Below are 22,290 nucleotides of genomic sequence, written 5' to 3' on the forward strand. Positions count from 1 at the left end.
GAGTTCGGCATGGGGGCGGAGACGCATGCGGCGTGGTCGTTGTGCAGGTGAGTGATGTCACTGGGGGCGGAAGTGGCTCGCCATGTTTGCTGAATCAATCTGTTATGAATTTGGACCATGGTACTGATGGAATCTCATAAGGGTATAATGTTTCTGTTTGCTGCTGTGGCTGGTGGCTCTGACTTGCCTTGTGTACCCTCACTATCGTCTCAATGTCATTCTTGATCCCTGGCCAATACACAGCATCCTAGTTCAGGCATTTTGTTTGTTCTACGCCCCTATATCTCTGATGTCACTGTGACATTTTATGCTGGTAAAAAGTTTCAGTTATAAACACCTTTTTCCCTTTCAAAATTATACCTCTCGAGATACCTAGTTTATCTCTGTATGGCAAAATGCAGTTGAGAGTGTCTGGCACTCACTGTAATGTGTCAGGCCATCCTTCTATGATAACTTTCCATCATGCATTCAGTCATGAATCATTAGCTGTTTCTTCCTCAAATTGGCTTCATTGGTGCTGAATCAAAATCCATCAAATCGACATTAAGCCCAACTTCCACCTCAATACTCATACCCTCTACTTGTAAATCCAGTAGAATGTCTGCACTCTTATTCAGATTGGGTAATCTGCTCAGTGTGCCCAATGTAGTTACTTTGGTAGCAGGTGTCAAAGTCAGACCCTTATTCTACCAAAAATAGTGCAGTGGTAGACTTGCACCAAGTCATTTCTGATGGTTAGTGGTTGGTTTCGAAAGTGAATTGCTTCCCAGACAAGAGTGTATGGAAGTCTATGATATTGATTTCCACAGCAAGTATTGCAAACTCTATGTCGAAATAATTGGATTGAGTTTTGGATATAAATGCATTTGGTTTGCCACCTTGCATAATGCATATTCCTGGCTGTTTCTGAGATGCATTGACTGCCAGGAATGTCATCTTTGTTGGCTGGTAATACTGTAGGATGCTTATAATGCTTATTTGAGTGATTTGATTATGTGTTGATAGTCCTGCTGCCATACACATTGGGATGCCATTTTTTAAGATCTCCCTTTGTTAAATAATGATGCTTTGTCAGAAACGATTCGCAGGTATGGTGCTATAGCTGAAAATATCTAAAATATCTCTGAAAGGTTGTTTTTATCTTGGGGAGTATGCATGTGTTATGGATCATCAGATTTGCCTGGCTCAAGACAAATCTCATTATCATGATGGATAAAGCCGAAATAGTCAATCTGACCTACACTGACCTGGCACTTTTTGCTGTTGAAGATGTGACCTCGTGACAAGTTTCCTCCATCAGTGAGTGTAAACCCTTTACCAGATTATAATCAGGACAGCAGGACTGAGAAACATGGCAAACAGGTTTCTGGAAAGGATACCCAGACTTGAGCCCTAGTCAGTTGGCCACATAGCTACAAAGAGGTAGCAATGGCCAGGGTTGTGCCTGGGATGGGTGCAGGAGGCAGATGCAAGGAGAATCATAGTTGGAAAGGTGCAGAAGCACCAACAGAAATTGCTGGGAAAACTCAGCAGGTCTGGCAGCACTTGTGGAGTGAAGTCAGAGCTAATGTTTCAGGTCTAGTTACCGTTCCTAGGAGTTCTGAGGCTGATGCTGCCAGACCTGTTGAGCTCTTCCAGCAATTTCTGTTTTTGTTCCTGATTTCCAGCATCTGCCGTTCTTTCGGTTTTTACTTGGAAGAGAGAGTGTTCACCGAGAATTGTATTGTTGACATTGGCTGCAGAAATAGGAAGTCACTGTTATCCAAGGGACAGTGCCTGATTGGAAATTTGAGCACAAGAATGAGAGATTTAATATAGAGGCATTGTCTGACTGGGCTGTACTGTAGACCAGTGAGTGTGGGAATGGGGGAAGGAGTGCTGGCTGAATAGTTCTTGGTGCAAGTTAGAATTTGGGCTGCAAAACTTTACAAGAACTTTTGTTAATGGAAGGTGGGTGATGGGAGGCTAGCCAGGAAAGAATTGCAACAATCAAGTCATTGGAAAGAACAGACAACTTAACATTTCAGGTCTCGTCACCTTGTCAGAACTGCTCAAATGTAGATGTCTAATTTGATTTCCATCATCTGATCATATTTCATGTCATGACTAATGTTCTTCAATTTCTATGCACTTCTGGCATGCAACAAGGCAACATTAGCACTAAGATCTGCATCATCTTTAAATTGCCAACAGGTTAATGGTCCACCCACTGTGACATTTAAACATGTGCTGCATTGCATTCTTTAATAACATTTTGAATAATTATGGTGAAGCGTTTCACTATATTTATAAATGACAGAGATGAAGGAATAGAGAACCATGTTTTTAAGTTTACTGATGAAACCAAGTGAAGCAACATAGTAACTAATATGGTGGGTGCAGAAAGTTGCAAGGAGACAACGAGAGATTAAATGAATGCAGGGCAGAACCTGAGTGAGTGTGTGTGGCAGTTGGAGATCAATGCAGAATAGGTTTGGGTCATTTTGGACTTCAGCAAGATAGATTTCTAATTGGTAAGAAGTGAGGAACTGTGAAGGAGCAGAAAGATGCAAGGTTGCTAATCACTGAAACTTAGTGGACTGATGCAAAAATGCAATTCAAAAGGCCAATGGAAAGTTGATCTTTATTTCAAAGGGGCTGGAATTTAAGGAGATGTTAGCAATGATACAGTTATATAGAGCTCTATTTATACCTAACTAGGTTTAGTTCTGTTTACCTGCATCTCAAGAAGGATAAATTAGCCTTTGATAGAGTGCAACACAAATTCAGCAAAATGATACTGGGTCTAAAAGGTTTAATGTTTGAGGATAAGTTATATAAATCAGGTTTGCATTCCCTTGGGTATAGAGTATTAAGAACGGATACAAAAGCGAGGTGATGCATTTCGGCAAGACTAATTCTAGAGTGAATTATACAATGAACAGAAGAGCCTTGAGAAACATTGATGGCAGAAAGATCTGGGAGTGCAGGTCCATTGTACCCTGAAGGTTGCTGCACAGGTGGATAGAGTGGTCAAGAAGGCATATAGTATGCTTGCCTTCATTGGACAGGGTATTCTGACAAGTCATGTTAAAATTGTACAAGACATTGGTTCGGCGACATTTAGAATACTGTGTACAGTTCTGGTCGCCACATTACCAAAACGATGTGGACACTTTAGAGAGGATACAGAGAAGGTTTATGAGGATGCTGCCTGGTATTGAAGGTGCTAGCTATGAAGAAAGGTTGAGTAGGTTAGGTTTATTTTCATTAGAAAAAAGGAGATTGAGGGGAGACCTGATTGAGGTTTATAAAATCTTGAAGGGTATAGACAGGGTGGACGGAGATAAGCTTTTTCCCAGGGTGAAGAATTCAATAACGAGAGGTCACACTTTCAAGGTGAGAAGTGGAAAGTTTAAAGTGGATACACGCAGCAAGTACTTCACATGGAGGGTGGTGGGCGTTTGGAACGCGTTGCCAGCAGAGGTGGTAGAGGCAGGCACGGTAGATTCATTTAAGATGCGTCTGGGTAAATGCATGAGTAAGTGCGGAGTAGAGGGATACAGATGCTTGGGAATTGACCGACAGGTTTAGACAGTACATTTGGATCAGCTCAAGCTTGGAGGGCTGAAGGGCCTGTTCCTGGGCTGTAAATTTTCTTTGTTCTTTGTTCTTGATTTAAAGTGTTTAATATTATTGAGCAATTTCATAGGGTACACATGGTGAAACCAATTCTTTTGGTAGATGAGTGCAGTACCAGGGGACTGAACATTAAAGTCAGAGCAAGACCATCCAGGGATGATGTTAGGAAATGCTTTACAAGTGCTTTACAATACAAACAGTTTGAATGAGCAGAATTTTTCAACTAACTGTTGGGAAAATCAAGCTATTGTCTTCTGCTGCTGTCAGAAAGTTCATTTGCTAGCTTCTGACTCCACTACTCTGCTCGATGCTGAGGCAGACTCTTTGCAATCCTAGTGTCATTCAAAATGCTAGAATGAGCTTTCAAAATCATACCCACATCATCAGTGGGGCTATCTGTTTCCAATTTCATAACTTTATCCCTGTCTCAATTCATCTGTTGAGACTCTCATCTGTGCCTTTATTGCCTCTAGACTTGACAATTCTAACACAATTCTTTTCAACACCTTCCATCCTCCATACATTTGCGATGATCCAGTATTGAGATTATTATGAAGGTCCCACCTTCTCACCCTTGCTCCTCACCTGAGGCATGGTGACCTTCAGGTTAAACTCTCCATCTGTCATCTCTTTCTCGTGAGAGAGCAGCTCTTTGATCCTCTGGAACTATTGTAACTTTACCTAATGCCCATAGTCTCACTCATCTATGTTCCGATCACTCATCATCTCTGTGCTCAATGATTTACATCAAGACCTGACTAAGCAATATCTTGATGACAAAATTCTCATCCTCATTTTTAGATCCCTCTGTGATCTTGGTTTTGACTATCTCAGTAACATTTCCCAGCTCTATGACCCTCGAAATTATTTCAAATCCCTCCACCACTGGTGACAGTGTCTTCAGCTGCTCAGCTTCAAGTTCTGGAATTTCCTGGCTTAACGTCACAGCCTCTCTCTCTCTCTTGTTCCTGCATATTTCACTCCTTAATCCTGTGGCCAAGCTTCTTTTAGTTGTCATCCCTCATAGACCTATATGGCTCAACATCAAATTTCGATAACAGTGATGTGAATCATTTTGGAATTATTATTACCTTGAAGGTGATACATAAATGCAAATTTTTGCCATTTTTGATATTCACACAAGGGTAGTGGAGATCTGGAACACTGTACCCATCAAAGCAACAAGGTGACTCAGTGGTTAGCACTGCTGCCATACAGGGACCAGCATTAGATTCCATCCTCGGGTGACCATCTAGAGTTTGCACATTCTCCCCTTGTCTGCATGGATTTCCTCCAGGTTATCTGGTTTCCTCCCACAGTCCAAAAAGTGCAGGTTAGATGGATTGGCCGTGCTAAATTATCCCATAGTGTCCAGGGATGCAGGCTAGGTGGGTTAGACATGGGAAATGCAGGGTTACAGGGATAGAGTGTGCTGGGTGGGGTGCTCTTGAGAGAGTTGGTGTGGATTTGATGAACCGAATGGCCGAATTCCATTCTGTACAGATTCTAGGATTCTATGAAACCTTGATTTGATTTATTGTCGTCACATGTACCTAGAGAGAGAGAAAAGTTTTGTTTTGCATGTGGTACAGGCGATCATACTATACAAAGTGCATTAGGGTAATAGAACAGAGCAACAAATACAATGTTACAGCTGCAGAGAAAGTGCACAGAGAATGAGATCAACATGACATTTAAAATTTGAGAGGTCTTTTCAGAAGTCTAATAGCAGAGGAGAAGAAACCATTCTTGTATCTATTCATGTGTACATAAACTGGGGTCCCAGGTTCGATTCCAGCCTCAGGGTGACTGTGTGGAGTTTGCACATTCTCCCCATGTCTGCGTGGGTTTCCTCCTGGTGCCCCAGTCCAAAGATGTGCAGATTAGGTGAATTGGCCATGCTAAATTGTCCTATTGTGTTACGTGCATTAGTCAGAGGGAAATGGGTCTGGGTAGGTTACTCTTTGGAGGGTCGGTGTGGACTGGTTGGGCCAAAGGGTCTGTTTCCACACTGTAGAGAATCTAATCTAATTTAATCTAATCTGCCCAATGGAAAATGATGGAAGAGATTATAACTGGGTGGGAGGATTATGTTGATTGTATTTCCAAGGCAGTGGCAAGTAAAGATAGAAAGAGAAAGTGAGGACTGCAGATGCTGGAGATCAGAGTCAAAAAGTGTGGTGGTGGAAAAGCACAGCAGGTCAGGCAGCATCCGAGGGGCAAATGAGTCAATGTTTTGAGTATAAGCTCTTCATCAGGAATGTGGGGCTGGGGGGTGCCCAAGGGAGTTGAGAAGTAAATGGGAGGGGAATGCTGGGGGAATGCGATAGGTGGATGAAGGTGGAGGATGCTGAGTCAGAGTGTAGGTTGGAGTGGATTAGTGGGAATGAAGATGGATAGGTAGGACAGTTCAAGAGGGAAGTGCCGAGTTGGAGTGTTGGGTCTGGGATGAGATAGGGGGAGGGAGATGAGGAAACTTGTGAAATCAATGTTGATTCAATGTGGTTGGAGTGTCCCAACGCGGAAGATCAGTTGTTCTTCCTCCAGCCTTCAGGTGGCTAGGATTTAGTGGTGGAGGAAGACCAGGACTTATTGTCGTTGGCGGAATGGGAGGGGATGTTGAAGTGGTTGGAGGGTTGGATCTGGGATAAGGAAGTATCAATAGAGTTGATGGATGGAAGGCTGGTTTCCATATTGGGCTGGACTGTGTTCACAATTCTGTAGATTTTTGCAATCTTGGGCAGAGCAGTTGGCAAACCATATTATGATGCATCCAGATAGAATGCTTTCTATGGTGCACCTGTAAAAATTGGAAGAGTCCTTTTGGACATGCCAACTTTCCTTAGTCTCCTGAGGATATAGAGACATTGTGCAAACTTGACCATTGCATCGACATTGGTGGACCAGGAGAGATTGTTGGTGGTCATCACTCCTTAGTAAATAAGATATTTCCAAACTGCATCTGGTTAATCTTGTGGTCCTGGAGTATTAAGGTCTACAAACCTGAGTTTGGTGAATGGAGTTAAGATACAGATCAGCCATGACAAGATCAAATGCTGCCATGTTACCAATATCTGAAATGGCACCCACCCCAGCTGACGCCCTACACTACCTGAGCTGGCATCCTTCACTACCTGAGAGGGCATCTTAACCCCTATCCATCTATCCACCCTCCTAGCACCTTATGTCCTTACTGTTTGACAATGTGGTTGTCAGGATTGTTAAATCTCAGAACACAGCAACTGACTGCTCTGACTACAGGCTCAAGGAAGTGAATGTCTGACCCTGCTGTCCCTGTAAAGGTTTGAAGCCTTGGTTGATTTCATTTATTTCGCTCTCGGTGACTGAGTTTGAATAATACTTTCTCCTTCGGGATTAGAGTGACCGTTGACACTTAGTATCCTTCTGCTACTGTATTTCAGAGTCATGGAGAGATGGGACAATGAGCACAGTTTATTCTCCCAGTGTAACACTGACTGCATGTGCTCAAGCTCACAGTGGGAACCTGTCTGTGCTGGAAATGGACTAACTTACGTTTCTCCTTGTCTTGCTGGTTGCAAATCATCGAGTGGGACTGGACTAAAGATGGTAAGAAATTAATTTATCAACCTGATAAGATTAAACATAGGTTCATCCTAAGAGCTGATTTTCCTAATCATTTCAAGTCTTCAATTTTGATATATTAGGGAAGAGTAAAGATGAATGAATATTGTATACCAAAAGAATGGTGAAGTTGCCACTGGATCATCATCTCCTGTGTGCCTACATGTCCACAACAAGGCCACATGTAAGTGAGGTATAGGATGATGGCCATTGACACTCATGATTAGGCTGATGGCTGTGACCTCGGGAGGATGACTATGTGGAAAGGCATTGGTAGAGGACAACAGAATGCGAAGATCAATCGACTATGAAGAGAGCTGGGAGGAAACAGAGGGCAGGGAGTCATGCATAGGCCCAGTCCACTTCCTTCCTCTCTGCAATAAATGCAGCCAAGACTATTACTCCAGAGTAAAGTTCATGAGCCATGTCAGGCCATGCTCAATGCAAAGTTGGCAACTATAAATCTTCTATAGGCTGCTACCACAGCATTAACATTTGAGAAAGGTAAAACCAAATATGCTTGCTGATCAAAGTGATACCCCAGGTTTTCCAAGTCATGAATCCCCAGCTTTAATAAGGTAAACTCTTTCCTAAGATAAACTCTGAGGAGTGATCTTCTATTTAACTCATGTAGCAGGCTTTCTGAATTGAAAGATAGTAAGGATGAGGTCAAGTAGGTTATTCCTTTGTGAAGGTACATGCTAGTCTAGCAGTTGCAGAAAAAAAATTCAATTAATTACCAGTCCAAAGTAAGATTGATTTACAGATGCCAATTCATATTCTGATAAACCTCCTGAATTGCCAACTTTGAAGCAGGAAAGACCTCTACTCAAAGCCATACTCGCTGTTGTAACAAATAACCCAGACCATGAAGGAAATAGACCGTTAAGACATCTTGATCAAAGAAGTATTGTGAATTCAAATATCAAAACGGAGCCATAATTCTTATTGCTGGTCTGCACTTTTTTCCCAGACACCTCATGACTGTGAGCCTTTTCTACACAGGAATTCTACAACTGCAGGTGTGTTTCCCATTTGACAGCTACCAATTCTTCTGTAGTACTGGGACAGTGCCCAAAAACTGAAGATTGCAACAAAGTATTTCCATATTACTTAGCAGTAACCGTTCTCGAATCGTTCACCCTTTCATTTGGAGGCATGGCCGAGTTTGAGGTACTAATCAGGTAAAACATTTCTTGGATAAGTGTTCAGGGTTTAAATTGTAGAGCAAATAGAGTCATAAAGAACCACAAAGCCAAAATATCGTAATATGCTTTATAGCCATTAAAATGCTTTTGTAGTCACCTGTTGTCGTGGGGGGAACACAGCAACCAAACTATACACAACAAGATCCCATGAGCATAATGAGCCAACATCCAAATAATCTGATTTGCAGTGATAGGAATTTAAAAAGGCCAAACGAAAAACTGTTCTAGAGAGCAGCACACCCTTGATTTCTTGGAGTTTCTCTCATAGGTGAGCGGTGGAAAACTGAGGCTTTGTCTTTTACTGAAATGCAAAATAGATGCAAAATAAGCTTCAGCTGTCCCTTCCATCTATCGGGACAATATAATTTATTAGCAAAAATTCACTCACTCTGAAAACTACTAATTGAATTTAAATGAATTACTTTATCCAATTTTGTGAAAGGTCGCAATGAAACCCAGCCACAACATGAAATAATCGAAACGTTTGCCTTAAAATGGACTGAATCTGAAAAAAAAACATACAATGCACATATGCCTTCTGCATATAGGAGAGATGTGGAAAGATAAGAGTTGCAATTGCACTTGGAAATGTAAAAAGAAAATGTTAAGGATGGTTTTCTGAACGTGCAGTTGATTCGGTTGGATTGAGAAATATAAAGGTTCTTGATAGTTGATACTTGTGTACTTAAAGCAGTCCCACAGCTTAGGCTCACTAGCTGCTGAAGATGGTATAAGTTTGACTGATTCCCTGAAGAGATTCTTAGGGAAATCTAGGTCATTTTGATGATGTGTTAGCTCCAGTGCATATCTAAAATTCTGGGCACCTTGTATCATAACATTGAGAGATGGTAACTTTAAGATACAGAGCTTTCCAAAATTGATTTATAGATAAGAAAATGAAAAACAGATGCAAATCAGGACATCAGTAGCTGAGGGTGGGGTGGGGGGGGAGGTAAAGGTTTAATTGAAGAGATGAGTTTTGTTGGATTTTAACAGGTCTGCATTATTCAGTATAATTATCATGCTGTCATAGGTGAGAACCATCGTAGCATTCAAGAAGTATTTAGCTGAATACTTGAAAGGCTATGCAATGCTCTATGGAGCATGCAATGGTATGAGCTAAGTGCTGGGAAGTGGGATTAGCGTAGATAGGTGCTTGATGACTAGTACAGGTATGATGGGCCAAAGAATGTCTTTCCGTGCTTAGATTACATTACAATGTGGAAACAGGCCCTTCGGCCCAACAAGTCCACACCGACCCGCCGAAGCGCAACCCACCCATACCCCTACATTTACCCCTTACCTAACACTACGGGCAATTTAGCGTGGCCAATTTACCTAACCTGCACATCTTTGTGACTGTGGGAGGAGACCGGAGCACCCGGAGGAAACCCACGCAGACACGGGGAGAACGTGCAAACTCCACACAGTCAGTCGCCTGAGGCGGGAATTGAACTCGGGTCTGTGGCGCTGTGAGGCAGCAGTGCTAACCACTGTGCCACCGTGCCGCTGTACTCCATGACTCTCTGATTATAATTCAGAATGCACTTGTTCACATACACACTCCCACATCAAGCAACAACCCGATAGCTGTGTAAAATTCCCATGTTTTTTGTTGCATTCTTATGTTGATGCTAATTCAAAATAAGACTGTTTTTACATGTCGAAGCAGCTTTAGAAGCGGATGAGATACATTCTTAAAGCATATTAATAACTGCTTATACAATTACTAGAAAGGTATCACTGAGTTTTTTTTGATGTTTGAGAATTGCTGGGGCAATGTTATATTATGTTCTAAAATTCAATAGGAGTCAGCATCATCTCATTTTACTTGAATATTGTCCATATTCTACTTCATCACAGTGTACTATACCCAGTTAGCATTTTGAGAGATAATATATTCATAATGGCTCGCCCTTTAGCTGCAATATGGATCCTTACGCAAATGAAGGAATTATATTTTGTTCATGTAAATTGTTATAGTAGCAATTATATAATTTATAGAATTAAAATTGTTGAGGCAACAAAGTCTAAGTAAAGCTGATTTAATTACATGTTGGATCATCCATGATATAATTGTAATTATATTAATTGAATGACTAATGATTCTGCACTTACCTGAGTTAGACTGTCAAAATGATTTAGTATTACAGAGCATAAATACTAATTTAGAAAATGTTTGCATTGTAATTATGGTAATTGACTGGTGTAGCATAATTTAAGAACTTTGAAGTGTGGCATTTGCAGATGCCTAATTCTGGCTTTTTTTTTCATTCATTCATGGGATGTGGGTGTTGTTGGCTGAGCTAGAATTTAATGTCCATCCCTAATTGACCTTGGGGTTATGAGTAATTATAAACGAAAATTCAAATCTAAACATCAGATACATTAACATATTAAATGCATGTGTGTGAGTGTGTGTCTGTGTCTGAGTGCGCCTGTGCGTGAGCGTGCATGCGTCTGTGTGTCTGTGTGTGTGGATGTGGGTGACTGTGTGTGCATGGGGGGGTCGAGGTGGTGTGTGTGTGAATGTGTGTAAGTGTGTGTCTAAGACTGTGTGAGTATGTGTGTGTGTCTGTGTGTGTGAGACTATGTGAATGTGTGCCTGGGTCTGAGTCTATGATTATGTGTGCGTGTATGTGTGTGTCTGTGGATGTGTGTGCATGTGTCTGTGTGTGTGCCTGTGTGTATGTGCATGTGTGTCTGTGTTTGTGTGTGTGTGCGCGGACGTGCATGTGTCTGTGCATGCGTGCCTGTGCATCTGTGTGCATGTATGTGTATCTGTGTGTGTGCGTCTGTATATATGTGTATGTGTGTGCGCGCGTGTGTGTGTGTGTGCACGAGTGCCTACACGTGTGTGTGTCTGTGTGCATATATGTGTGTCTATGTATGTGTGTAGATTGCTGAGAAATGGACCCAGAAGGAAAAATAATTCTATCCATTCTACCTTTGACAGTAATTCTCTCAAATAGCTTTTGAAAATATGGACTTAAATTCAACAGATAGGTGTGCACATTTGCAAAGTGATACTTGCATAATGATCTTTACAGAGTCTTAACTTGTTCTCTGCCTGTTTTCCAGAATTCTGGTAAAAAGTATTTTTTTCTTCTGTGGCGCATTGATAAGAAAGATGTTTTGATCAGAACTCCCCAAACTCTGTTGAAATGAAAACATGTACTGTGTAATTATAAAAAGAAGCTTGTGGCTCTATAGCATGTTAGGAATCCCATTGCGCTTTACAGTCAATGAAGTACTTTTGGCGTAAACGCAGCAGCCAGTTTGGACACAATGCAGTTCATCATGATAAACATTAACTGGTCATTTGATTTGTGGGTGCTTTAAGTGATAAATATTTTCCAGATACCCTGGAGAGTTCCCTACTCTTCAAATATTTTTCAGATGGTATCAAAATCATTTACATCCTTCTGAGAGCTCAGGGGCAGTACTGATTTCACATTTCATTCAAAAGACAGCACAACTGATAACATAGAGCTCCCTCAGTACTGCGCTGGAGAGCCCGCCTAGATTTTGCATTCGCAACCTTCAGACTCAGAGGTAGAAACTCAGAACTAATGAGTTTTATTGCGAATTAGAAATTAACACATTCCAAAATATTTAGTAATCTATTAAGCTAATGGACTGATTCATTATAGCAAGAGTAAAAAGAGGTGTAAAAACACCAGCTGTGAAGATAAAAGGGAGAGCCCAGGGACACTCAGTGGTTAGCACTGCTACCTCACAGCTCCGAGGACCCGGGTTCAAGTCCCGCCTCGGGCGACTATCTGTGTAGAGTTTGCACATTCTCTCCGTGTTGTGTGGGTTTCCTCCGGGTGCTCCAGTTTCCTCCCACAATCCAAAGATGCGCAGGTTAGGTGAATTGGCCATGCTAAATTGTCCATAGGGTTCAGGAATTGTAGGTTAGGTGTATTAGTCAGGGTTAAATATAGGATAGTAGGGGAATGGGTCTGGGTGGGTTACTCTTCAGAGGGTCGGTGTGGACCTGTTGGGCTGAAGGGCCTGTTTCCACACTGTAGGGATTCTATTCTCTCTCTAAAAATCATTTTGTTGTTACCAAGATTCAAGGAGTTGCTTTGGCTGCCAGAGAGATACTCAGTTACATCCAAACAGACCATCCAGCCCAAATAATTTATACTAGCATCATGCTCCATACAAGCCGCCTCCACTTGTTACACCATCTATCCTATCCAAAATGAGTCAGATTTCTGGAGAGTTTGGGCAGTGTTTCATTGTCCACATGCCAATTTAACTGGTCTGTTGCTCCCACCAGGTCCATTGATACAGAGTTGAAACCACTGGCAATAGGCATTTCCAGTCTGATTATAAGAATGTTTGGTGAGTTTTGTCAGTTTCGCTGAATTTTGAATTACTCATGCTAATTATTCTTCATTTATTAGAATACAGCATTCATTGACCTATGCTGGTCCCATTCAAGCAAGATCTGATCTTAAAATTTCATCCTGGTTTTCAAATCGTCCCTTGACTTAACTCTTTATCACATGGCTGTAATGACCTCTACCCCCACAACCCTTTGAGACATCAGTGCTCTTTCAATTCTGAACAACCCCAATTCTAACTGCTGTGTCATTGGTGGTGGCACCTTTACTGGGCAGTCCTTACACTCTGAAATATCTTTCCAACACCTTTCTGCTTCTCTACCTCACTTGTCTCCTTTGAGACATGACTTGAAACCTACCATTGTTTTGGTCATCTGACCTAATATCTCCTTATGTGGTTTGGTGTGATACTTTGTTTTATAACAGATCTATGAAGTACATTAAGGTTCAAAATAAATAATTGCTGTTGTTGTTGTGAAAATGGGTTTTCAATTAGAACTCTTCATACCTGATGGGTTAGGTCAAAGTCAGGGCTGTACAATTTCACACTAAGTGCAACAAAAAAACTAAAATGTTTTCTGGCATTGCATGGACTAGGGAGATCAACTTCTTCACCCAGAGAGTAGTGGATGTATGGAATGCTCTGCCCAAGAAGGCAGTGGAGGCCAAGTCTCTGGATACTTTTAAGAAAGAGATAGATAGACCTCTTAGAGATAGTGGAATCAAGGGTTATGGGGATAAGGCAGGAACAGGATACTGATTGTGGATGATGAGCCATGATCATAATGAATGGTGGTGCAGGCTCAAAGGGCTGAATGGCCTGCTCCTGCACCTATTGTCTATTGTCCATTTATTTCCATAAGCATTAGGATACAATTGTTTTTTGTTTCATCTGCTTTCATGAGAAATAATGAGCAGAGGAAATAGTCACCTACATGTATAATGTTTAGTGGCCATTATGAAAGACTATGTGAACTTCAGATGCTGCAGTCATCTGACCAGACCTTGACGGGAGGGCGTGTGAAATATTCTTAACTCTGGCATGCTTGCTATTCTGTATGCAGAATAAAGTGCCCTGAGAGACAATTTGTGAATTATTGAAGTTCATGGTCAGAAAAGAGATAAAGGGGAAACACCAGGTTAAGTTAGTTTAGCTAAATACTTGTCTTCCTACCCGAGGTGGAAATATGGACCATTAACTTTTAATTTATGTGTTTTATGCGTTTTATCGTAAGAACAACAAGTCTGCTGGCCTTTATAAACATACAAACAAGGAACAAGTGTAGACCACTTGGCCTTTCAGGCCTGCTTCACAATTCAATCAGATTACCGCTGATCGGATTTTAACCTCACCTCTACATTCCTGCATAGCGCCAATAATCTTTGTCCCTGTTGTATCGAGAATCTATCTTCCTCTGTCTTCAAAATAGTTGAAGATTCTGCCTTTTGAGGAAGGGAGTGTCAAGACTGTCAACCCTCCTAGAGAAAAGAGTTTCCTCAGCTCTGTCTGGGCAGCATGGTGGCTGAGTGGTGCCTCACGGTACCATGGACTTGCATTCAATTCCATCTATGGGTCACTGTCTGTGTGGAGTTTGCACATTCTCCCCGTGTCTGTGCAGATTGCTCTGATTTTCTCCTACAGTCCAAAGATATGCAGGTTAGTGGATTGGCCATGTTAAATTGCCCATATTATCCAGGGATATGTAGATTAGGTGGATTAGCCATTGGGAAAGCAGGGTTACAGGAATAGGCGGGGATACTCTTCGGAGGGTGAGTGTGGACTTGTTGGGCTGAATGGCCTGTTTCCACACTGTGGGGATTCTAAATGGCCTTCCTTTATTTTTAGACTATGGTTCCAAGTTCTAAATTGTTCTACAAGATGAAACATCTGTGCATTGCAGATGTTTTAAGTTAATCTCAAATATAGCCCATTCACCCAACAGCTCATTTCTCACTAAACAGTATTCGCTTCCAATCAGGCAACACCTCAATTTTAAAATTCTCAATATTACTTTCGATGTAACAGCCTCCCCATTCGAGACCTGTGTGAGCTCCTCCAACCATGCAGCACTTTGAACAATGTAAGCTTCCACAATTCTGACTTTTTTTTGCATCTTCTACTTCCATCATGTAACAACCTACAGGGCCTGAAAAACATGTTGTGTTCCAATGTGGCTGTTTTCCTTCCTATACCTGTCAGCTGTCACTTGCTCTGATCTCTGAAATTCCACTTCCAGCTCCAACCTCTCATTTAAGAAAATCATTAAAATTTAACTAGGAGCAAATTATTACAGATACTGGAATATGAACCGAAAACAACAAATGCTAGAGATCACAGTGGGCCAGACAGCATCCAGGGAGAGAGGGCAAGAGGAATTCCCACCCTGAAGAGGTTTTGCTCTTCCCTCCGACAGGAATTCTCCTTGTCTCTTCCACCAGGCACGTCTTCGTTGTTTTCCATTTCACGTCTGCTGTTCGACAAGGTGTTTGAACTAGCAATATCCTTTCTCCCCCAGCACTTCACCCTTCCACTATTGCATAAATACTGCCCCCTACACACCTCACTTCACCGCTGACAAAGAGTCATGTAGACTCAAATCGTTAGTTTGCTTTCTCTCCATGGATGCTGCCTGACCCGCTGTAATCTTCAGCATTTGTTGTTTTCAATTAAAACTTAACTGTTTAGCTCTGGATATCCTTCTGAATAGCTCTGACTGTGTTTAAATTATGGTCTGCTAACTCACCATAACATCATAAGATACAGGGGCATGAGTGGGTAACTTGGTCCATTGAACCTACTTTGCCAGTTGACAAGATTATGTTGATCTGATTGTGTCCTTTTCTCAACTTCCTTGGCATTTCCCTATAACAGTTAACTCTCTTGTCAATCAAAGTCTCTCTACCTTATGTACTCAATGCCTCCATTGATCTCTGTGGAATAGAATTCCAAACATGAACAACTCTCAAAGAGCAGAAGCTGCTTCTCATTTTTGCCTTACATGGGAGCTTCCTTATTTTGAAACTGTGCCTCCTGGTTCTAGAATCGCCAACAAAATGAAACATCTTCCCAGTATTTACTCTGTCAAGCTCCCTCAGGATGTCATTGTGTTTAAATGTCACCATCTCTCATTCTTTTTTCTAAATTCCAATGTGTATAAGCCCAATCTGCTCAAGCTTTGTTCTTAAAGCAATCCCTTCATCTCAGACATCAGCCTAGTCAACCTACACTGACCAATTTCCAATGCAAGTACACTCCTGTTAGAGTAAAAAGATTAATACATTGCGTATAATACGATAGCTGTGGTCTCAGCAATGTTCTGTAGCAGTAGCAAACCTTCCGGTTTTATTGTTTGTTTGCTCTATGCCTTCCCAACACACTCTGGTTTTTATGACTGGCATCACTGTCCTGCCGTAGTGCCCTGTCCTTTCCCGTTAACACTCCAAATCTTTCCTCAAGTGAACCCTGTCCCCACCCCATCATTATTCAGTTTAATTCCTTCCGTTGCCCTAGGTTATACAATTTTCCAATAAGTTGAAGCCAGCATAGTTCAGGTAATGACTGTTCCAGTGCTAGAGCTCTCTCTTTTCGCCAAACTGGTACAAGTGCCTCATAAATCAAAACCCATTTCTCTGACACCAGTCTTTGAACCATTCCTTCAATTGTCTGAACTGATTTGCCTTATGCCAATTTGCTCATGGCTCAAAGATTATTACCTTTGTGTTTCTGCTTTCTAATTTAGTCTCCAGTTGCTCACCTCCATCAATAAAGCCGCTTTCTTAGCCCTACTTATGTCACATGTTCAGATGTACCATGACAACTGAAGACTTTCCTTTTAAGTTCCTCCCAGTGACGGGGAACTGTCCTTAATCCTGACACAGGCAGCAACACAGCCTTTGGAATTCACCCTCTCAGTTGCAGAGAATCCTCTAATTCCCAGAGAGCATAACTTTAAGGTGAGGAGTAACTGGTTTAGAGGAAATCTTTATTCACCCAAAGGGTTGTAGATACATGGAAGGTGCTGCCTGAGAGGATGGTGGAGGCAGGTACTCATGTAACATTTAAGAAATGTTTGGATGAGTGCTAAAAATGCCAGAGCATTGTTGACTATGGATCAAGTTCAGGTAAATGGGATTAGTTTAGTTTGGTATTTGTTGATAAGCGTAGACATGGTGGGCAGAAGGACATGATCAATACTGTATGACTCTATGACTCTATGTCCTTTATTGCAGCTACGTTGGCACCACTTGAATGGCTCTTGCTCAATGTTGCAATGATCAGTTTTCTCATCCTCTCTGCAGTCCCTGCTCTCAACCAGACAAGTTGCAAGAATGCGTGAACCTGATGGACTGTTGCCAGGGCTAATGCTATGTTCTGGATACCATGCCAGCTTCACTCATAGCCAAACCCTCCTGTCCCTGACCATGAAGAAAATCTGAAATACTTTCATAAAGAATGTGACTGCCTCATGAAACAAAGTCATTGTACCTCCCTCCCTGTTCAGCGGTGTCTGAAGCTCAGATTTCAGCTCATCAATATTGGAATGAATTTCCTCATTGGACAGACACTTGCTGTAACCGCAGTTAGTGTGGATCACTTTGGCATCCAACAGCTCCCACATGCTACAGTAGCAACACATCACCATCCATGCCCATAAAGTAATGCTTATATCTTCCCAGGACTTCTTTAAAACTACTGCATTTAGAAGGATAAAACCTTAAAGATTCACTAGCCAATCACTAATTTCTCAAATCAAAACCTTGAACACTCTCCAATTGATAAAAATACATCAATAGCGACACATCCTTCTCCCGCTTCACAGAACACCCACTTGCACCAAATCCCGAAGTCAATTCTTACACCTTATCACACTCTTCTGATACATTTTACTGATATTGAAGGCGCTGTATAAATGTGAGCTGTTGTTATTGTTCAAAACATTATTCGCAAAGTCTTTCCAACACTGCGTCCTTTTCCTTTTATTCCAGCTGGAATTCCAGCTCCTATTTACTTTGGAGCTCTGATAGACACAACATGCCTGAAGTGGGGAACCAACAGTTGTGGGAGGCGAGGGGCTTGCAGGCTGTATGACACGGATGCTTTCAGGTTTGTTGCTATTTCTGAATGGACTGTTGGACTAAACATAATGGTGGTACTGTGGCCAATTGGTATGCTGTTCCCTAGGTAACCAGTGCAGCCACAATCCATTTAAACTAAACCTCGTGAGAATCTACTGACAGTAGCACAATATGATGAAGCTTCTGCAATACCCCTGATCATTGTGGTATCCGTCTTCACTCTGAGAGCAGTGGTTGAGTTCATCTGGCCATCATGTGAACCCCTGCAATACTTCAAGTGAAATTAGGTGCACAGCTGAAAGATCAAATAGAAGAAAGTGAGGACTGCAGATGCTGGAGATCAGAGCTGAAAATGTGTTGCTGGAAAAGCGCAGCAGGTCAGGCAGCATCCAAGGAGCAGGAGAATCAACGTTTCGGGCATAAGCCCTTCTTCAGGAATGAGGAAGGCTTATGCCCGAAACGTCGATTCTCCTGCTCCTTGGATGCTGCCTGACCTGCTGTGCTTTTCCAGCAACATATTTTTCAGCACAGCTGAAAGATGCCCACTCCCAACTTATTTGGATAACTCTTCCTGAGTCCGCTAGGTGACCAGCGACTCGATAAACACATGCACAAATTTTGGAGAGCTCGGCACTTTTTGCACTGGGACTTCTCATTTTCTCAGTTTCTGTCGGATCCAGCATGAAATTGGAGGTGCCCAGCAGACGAAATAAGCTGGTTAGAGGGTCATGCAGTTAGAGTTGACCAGTGTGAGTGGTTCTGTGTCAGCACCTCCAAACCCCGACTCCTGGTTATTTTCATGGTAAAATTCATTTCTCTGAATGGACAGGGGCGTTTCAGTAGGATGAGGGGGTGTTGGGTGGAAGTGGGGAGGGTGGACACCCAATCCTTGAGCGTCGGAGTTCCACTGCAAGGGTGGTGGATGTTTGAGATCAGCCGGATGTGCCTACAAGCCTCACGTTAGTGTTGGCACCTCCTACAGGCTCGGTATATGCTGTCAGAATCAGTGCTGAACAGTAACTGCCTTGACCAGGGACATGAAGGTATTTTGGGGGCAGTTTACAGTTTTCATTGCGACACTGTAGAGCTGTGCTGCCAAGGCCTTTGTGCTCGTGGCATCTTGGTATAATCCGTAAATCTTTGAATCAATTTCCACATCGTTTTGCTTAGATCAAAGGTAAATTGTCAATTGACTGCAGCTCCACGCCCCACTTATTTGAGCTCTCTTTTATTGATTGGGTGAGGGAGCCATTCTCTCTGTGCCCGGGTAATTTGGTCTTCGAGCACATGATTTTAACATTCACATTACGTAAGGGCTGGACGATGACCATCTCTAACAAGAGGGAACCCAACCAACTGATCAGCGGCAGTACCATCTCAGAATCTGGTACCATCAACAGCCTGGGGATTATCATTGACCAGAAACTTAAGTGGACCTCACCTATAAATACAGCAGCTGCAGGAGCAGGTCAAAAGATGGGAATTCTGTGGTGACCCACTCAACTCTTGACTCACTAAAGCCTGTCCACCATCTCTACAATCACAAATCGGGAGTATGATGGAACATTGTCCCCTTACCAGGATGAGTGCAGCTCCAGCAATACTCAAGGAGACCAACATCATCCAGGACTCTATAACCAATTTGATTTACACCCCATTCACCATTTTAGGCATTTGCTCCAGCCACACTCAGCATACAATGGCAGCAGTGTGCATAATCTAGAAGACGTGCAGCAGCACCTCACCAAGTCTTCTTCAACACCATCCAAACTAATAACCTCTACCTCCTAGAAGGCCCAAAGCAGCAGATGCATGGGAATGCCACCACCAACAGTAAGTTCCCCTCCAAGCCACATGCCACCCTGAGCTGGAACTATATTGCCTTTCCTTCAGTGTCACTGAGTCAAAATCTCTTTCTACTATGCTGGAAAAGCGCAGCAGGTCAGGCAGCATCCAAGGAACAGGATAATCGACGTTTCGGGCATAAGCCCTTCTTCAGGAATGGCTTATGCCCGAATGGCTGAAGAAGGGCTTATGCCCGAAACATCGATTCTCCTGTTCCTTGGATGCTGCCTGACCTGCTGCGCTTTTCCAGCAACGCATTTTCAGCTCTGATCTCCAGCATCTGCAGCCCTCACTTTCTCTCTTTCTACTATCACTGCATATGTCGTTACACCAGTGGATCAAGAAGGTGACTCATCATTGCTTTTAACCTATTTCCAACTGAATTCAGGACAATTTTGGCCCTGAAGTAGACAAGGCACATCCTCAAAAATGCGCTGATTGTATTTCCAGAGGACCTTTTGATTAGGCTGTGAGGCAGCCCAGAATAATCGATCAGAATGTGCTATCTCTGTAGGACATTGCTATCATGTCTCACCTTAAAATGTTCATTTGATTTATTTTAGATTGATTGATTGATTCATTGCTATCATGTCTATTGAGATACAGTGAAAAGTGTTGTTTTATAAGCTATACAGGCAGGTCATACCATACACAGTGGAAGAACAAAATGCAGAATACAGCCTTGCAGAAGCAGAGAAGTTGCAGAGAGAGAGAGAGATCAATATTAAGATTTGAAATGTTCATTCAAAGGTCTGATAACAGCGGGGAAGAAGCTGTTCTTGAATCTGTTCACACGTGTATTCAAACTTTTATCTCTTCTATCCAATGGAAGATGGTGGAAGAGCGTATAATTGCGGTGGGAGGAGTCTCTGCTTATGTTGCTTGCTTTCCTGGGGCAGTGGGCAGTCCAAATGGAGTCAGTGGGTGGGAGGCTGGTTTGCGTGACGGTCTGGGTTGTGTTTGCAACTATCTGTAGTTCCGTACGGTCTTGAGAAGAGCATTTGCTACGAAATACCATTTTTAAATTCTCTCTGATGTCCTTCCATATTTGTCCTTCCAGGTATATCTACCTCGGAGTGCCTGCCGGATTGGCAATGGCCTGTTTTACTCTATTTATTCCGTTGTTTATGCAAGTGAAGAAGCGTTTTGCAATAAAAGATGAAAAAGCATTTGACAATGTATGTACAGAACTGGACATCACTAATGAAGATAATGACCGCACTGGCTGTGACCTCTCGATGAACGCAGTCAATCCTGATCCATGAGTTCACTAAGGAGACATCTGGGCTGTATGGAGAAAAAGAAGGCTTGAAAAGTTCCATTTCTATTTTACGTGAGGAGTGATATTTATATGTGAGCACTCCCAGAAAGTGCTGAAAATCAATAGATGGTTGTCCTGATTTGCTCACACTCCTGTTGTGCCAAGCTCTGTGATGGGTCTATTTAGCTATAAAATTGAGTTGTTCCAAATAGTTATGTGTGAGAAATGTTTCAGTAACTCTGTAAAATTCTGACTTGGAAACAGTGTCTTTAAAACTACATTTGTTGCCATTGACAGTTCGTGGACAATCCCCTTCACTGGTACAATAAATGGACACACCCTCTGATTGGCTGGCATACTGGATCAGCACACCATCACCTGACTGGCTGACTCAATCAGCACACCATCTGATTGGCTCTCAGACTTGATCAACACACCCTCAGATTAACTAGCACACCGAGTTAATGTACTCATTTATAGAGTTAGTTAATACAAGGAGAAACTGAGGGCTGCAGATGCTAGAGATCAGAGTCAAGAGTGTGGTGCTGGAAAAGCACAGCAGGTCAGGCAGCATCCAAGGAACAGGAGAATCAATGTTTCGGGCATCAGGAAGAGCTTATACCTGAAACGTCGATTCTCCTGCTCCTAGTGTATTTCCAGCGCCACACTCTCGAGTTGGTTAACACACTTTGCCTAATTTAGTGAGTTAAGACATCCTCTATCCAATTGTCTCTTCCCCTCAAAATGCCCAGATTGATTGGTAACAAGGGTTGAATTTGTGCTATGGGATGGCACTTTTGTATGAGCTATTTCCAGCTTATATTTTAACATGTAAAATCGACTAAATTAATAGTTTGTTTCAAATGCAGCAGACAATATAGAGAGCAGAAAGACAGAGGGTGAAATTCTGGAAGTCTTAATTCTATATGAGAATAACTAGTGTGACAGACTGTCAACTTGATGCATGATCATTGTATGGAAGGGACCGCAGTGGAACCACAGAGAAAGGAAGTGTAAAATTAACTACATTCTGCTATATACATAGGGCTAGATTTTCCAGGGGCCTCAATCCTACACCCCGTGTAGCGAGGTCAGCTGTGGGCTGACTGATGCAACAAAAATGGCTGCCCCTCAGTGATAGCACATTGGGGCAGCCTACATGAGGTAATCATGGGATTCCCATCCCTCAGGTAATGGAAGGCCTGTCCTCGAGAGGTGCCTGGCATTATGGCTGACCACCAGCTGAGTAGTCCCATCAATGCCAAAGCTTGACTGGTGTACAATTAGCTCAGAGGAAATGATCCACAGTGACGACGGGAGG

At 42.4% G+C, this 22,290-nt stretch overlaps 1 protein-coding gene across 1 annotated transcript in view; it reads left to right on the forward strand.

Moving 5' to 3' along the window:
* LOC122561599 (solute carrier organic anion transporter family member 1C1-like) overlaps window positions 1-21,521 on the forward strand; it is a 51,206-nt gene extending 29,685 nt beyond the window's left edge. The window contains exons 11-15 of the mRNA XM_043713451.2: window positions 7,044-7,209; window positions 8,230-8,408; window positions 12,721-12,785; window positions 17,774-17,891; window positions 20,769-21,521. Coding sequence (XP_043569386.2) covers window positions 7,044-7,209; window positions 8,230-8,408; window positions 12,721-12,785; window positions 17,774-17,891; window positions 20,769-20,973 — 733 coding nt within the window. The 3' untranslated portion in view covers window positions 20,974-21,521. The remainder of the gene's footprint in view (window positions 1-7,043; window positions 7,210-8,229; window positions 8,409-12,720; window positions 12,786-17,773; window positions 17,892-20,768) is intronic.
* Window positions 21,522-22,290: the final 769 nt, after the last annotated feature.

Source organism: Chiloscyllium plagiosum, unplaced genomic scaffold, assembly GCF_037043375.1.
Source record: "Chiloscyllium plagiosum isolate Xiang-an unplaced genomic scaffold, Cpla_swu_hap1 HiC_scaffold_23, whole genome shotgun sequence".
Lineage (NCBI taxonomy): Eukaryota > Metazoa > Chordata > Chondrichthyes > Orectolobiformes > Hemiscylliidae > Chiloscyllium > Chiloscyllium plagiosum.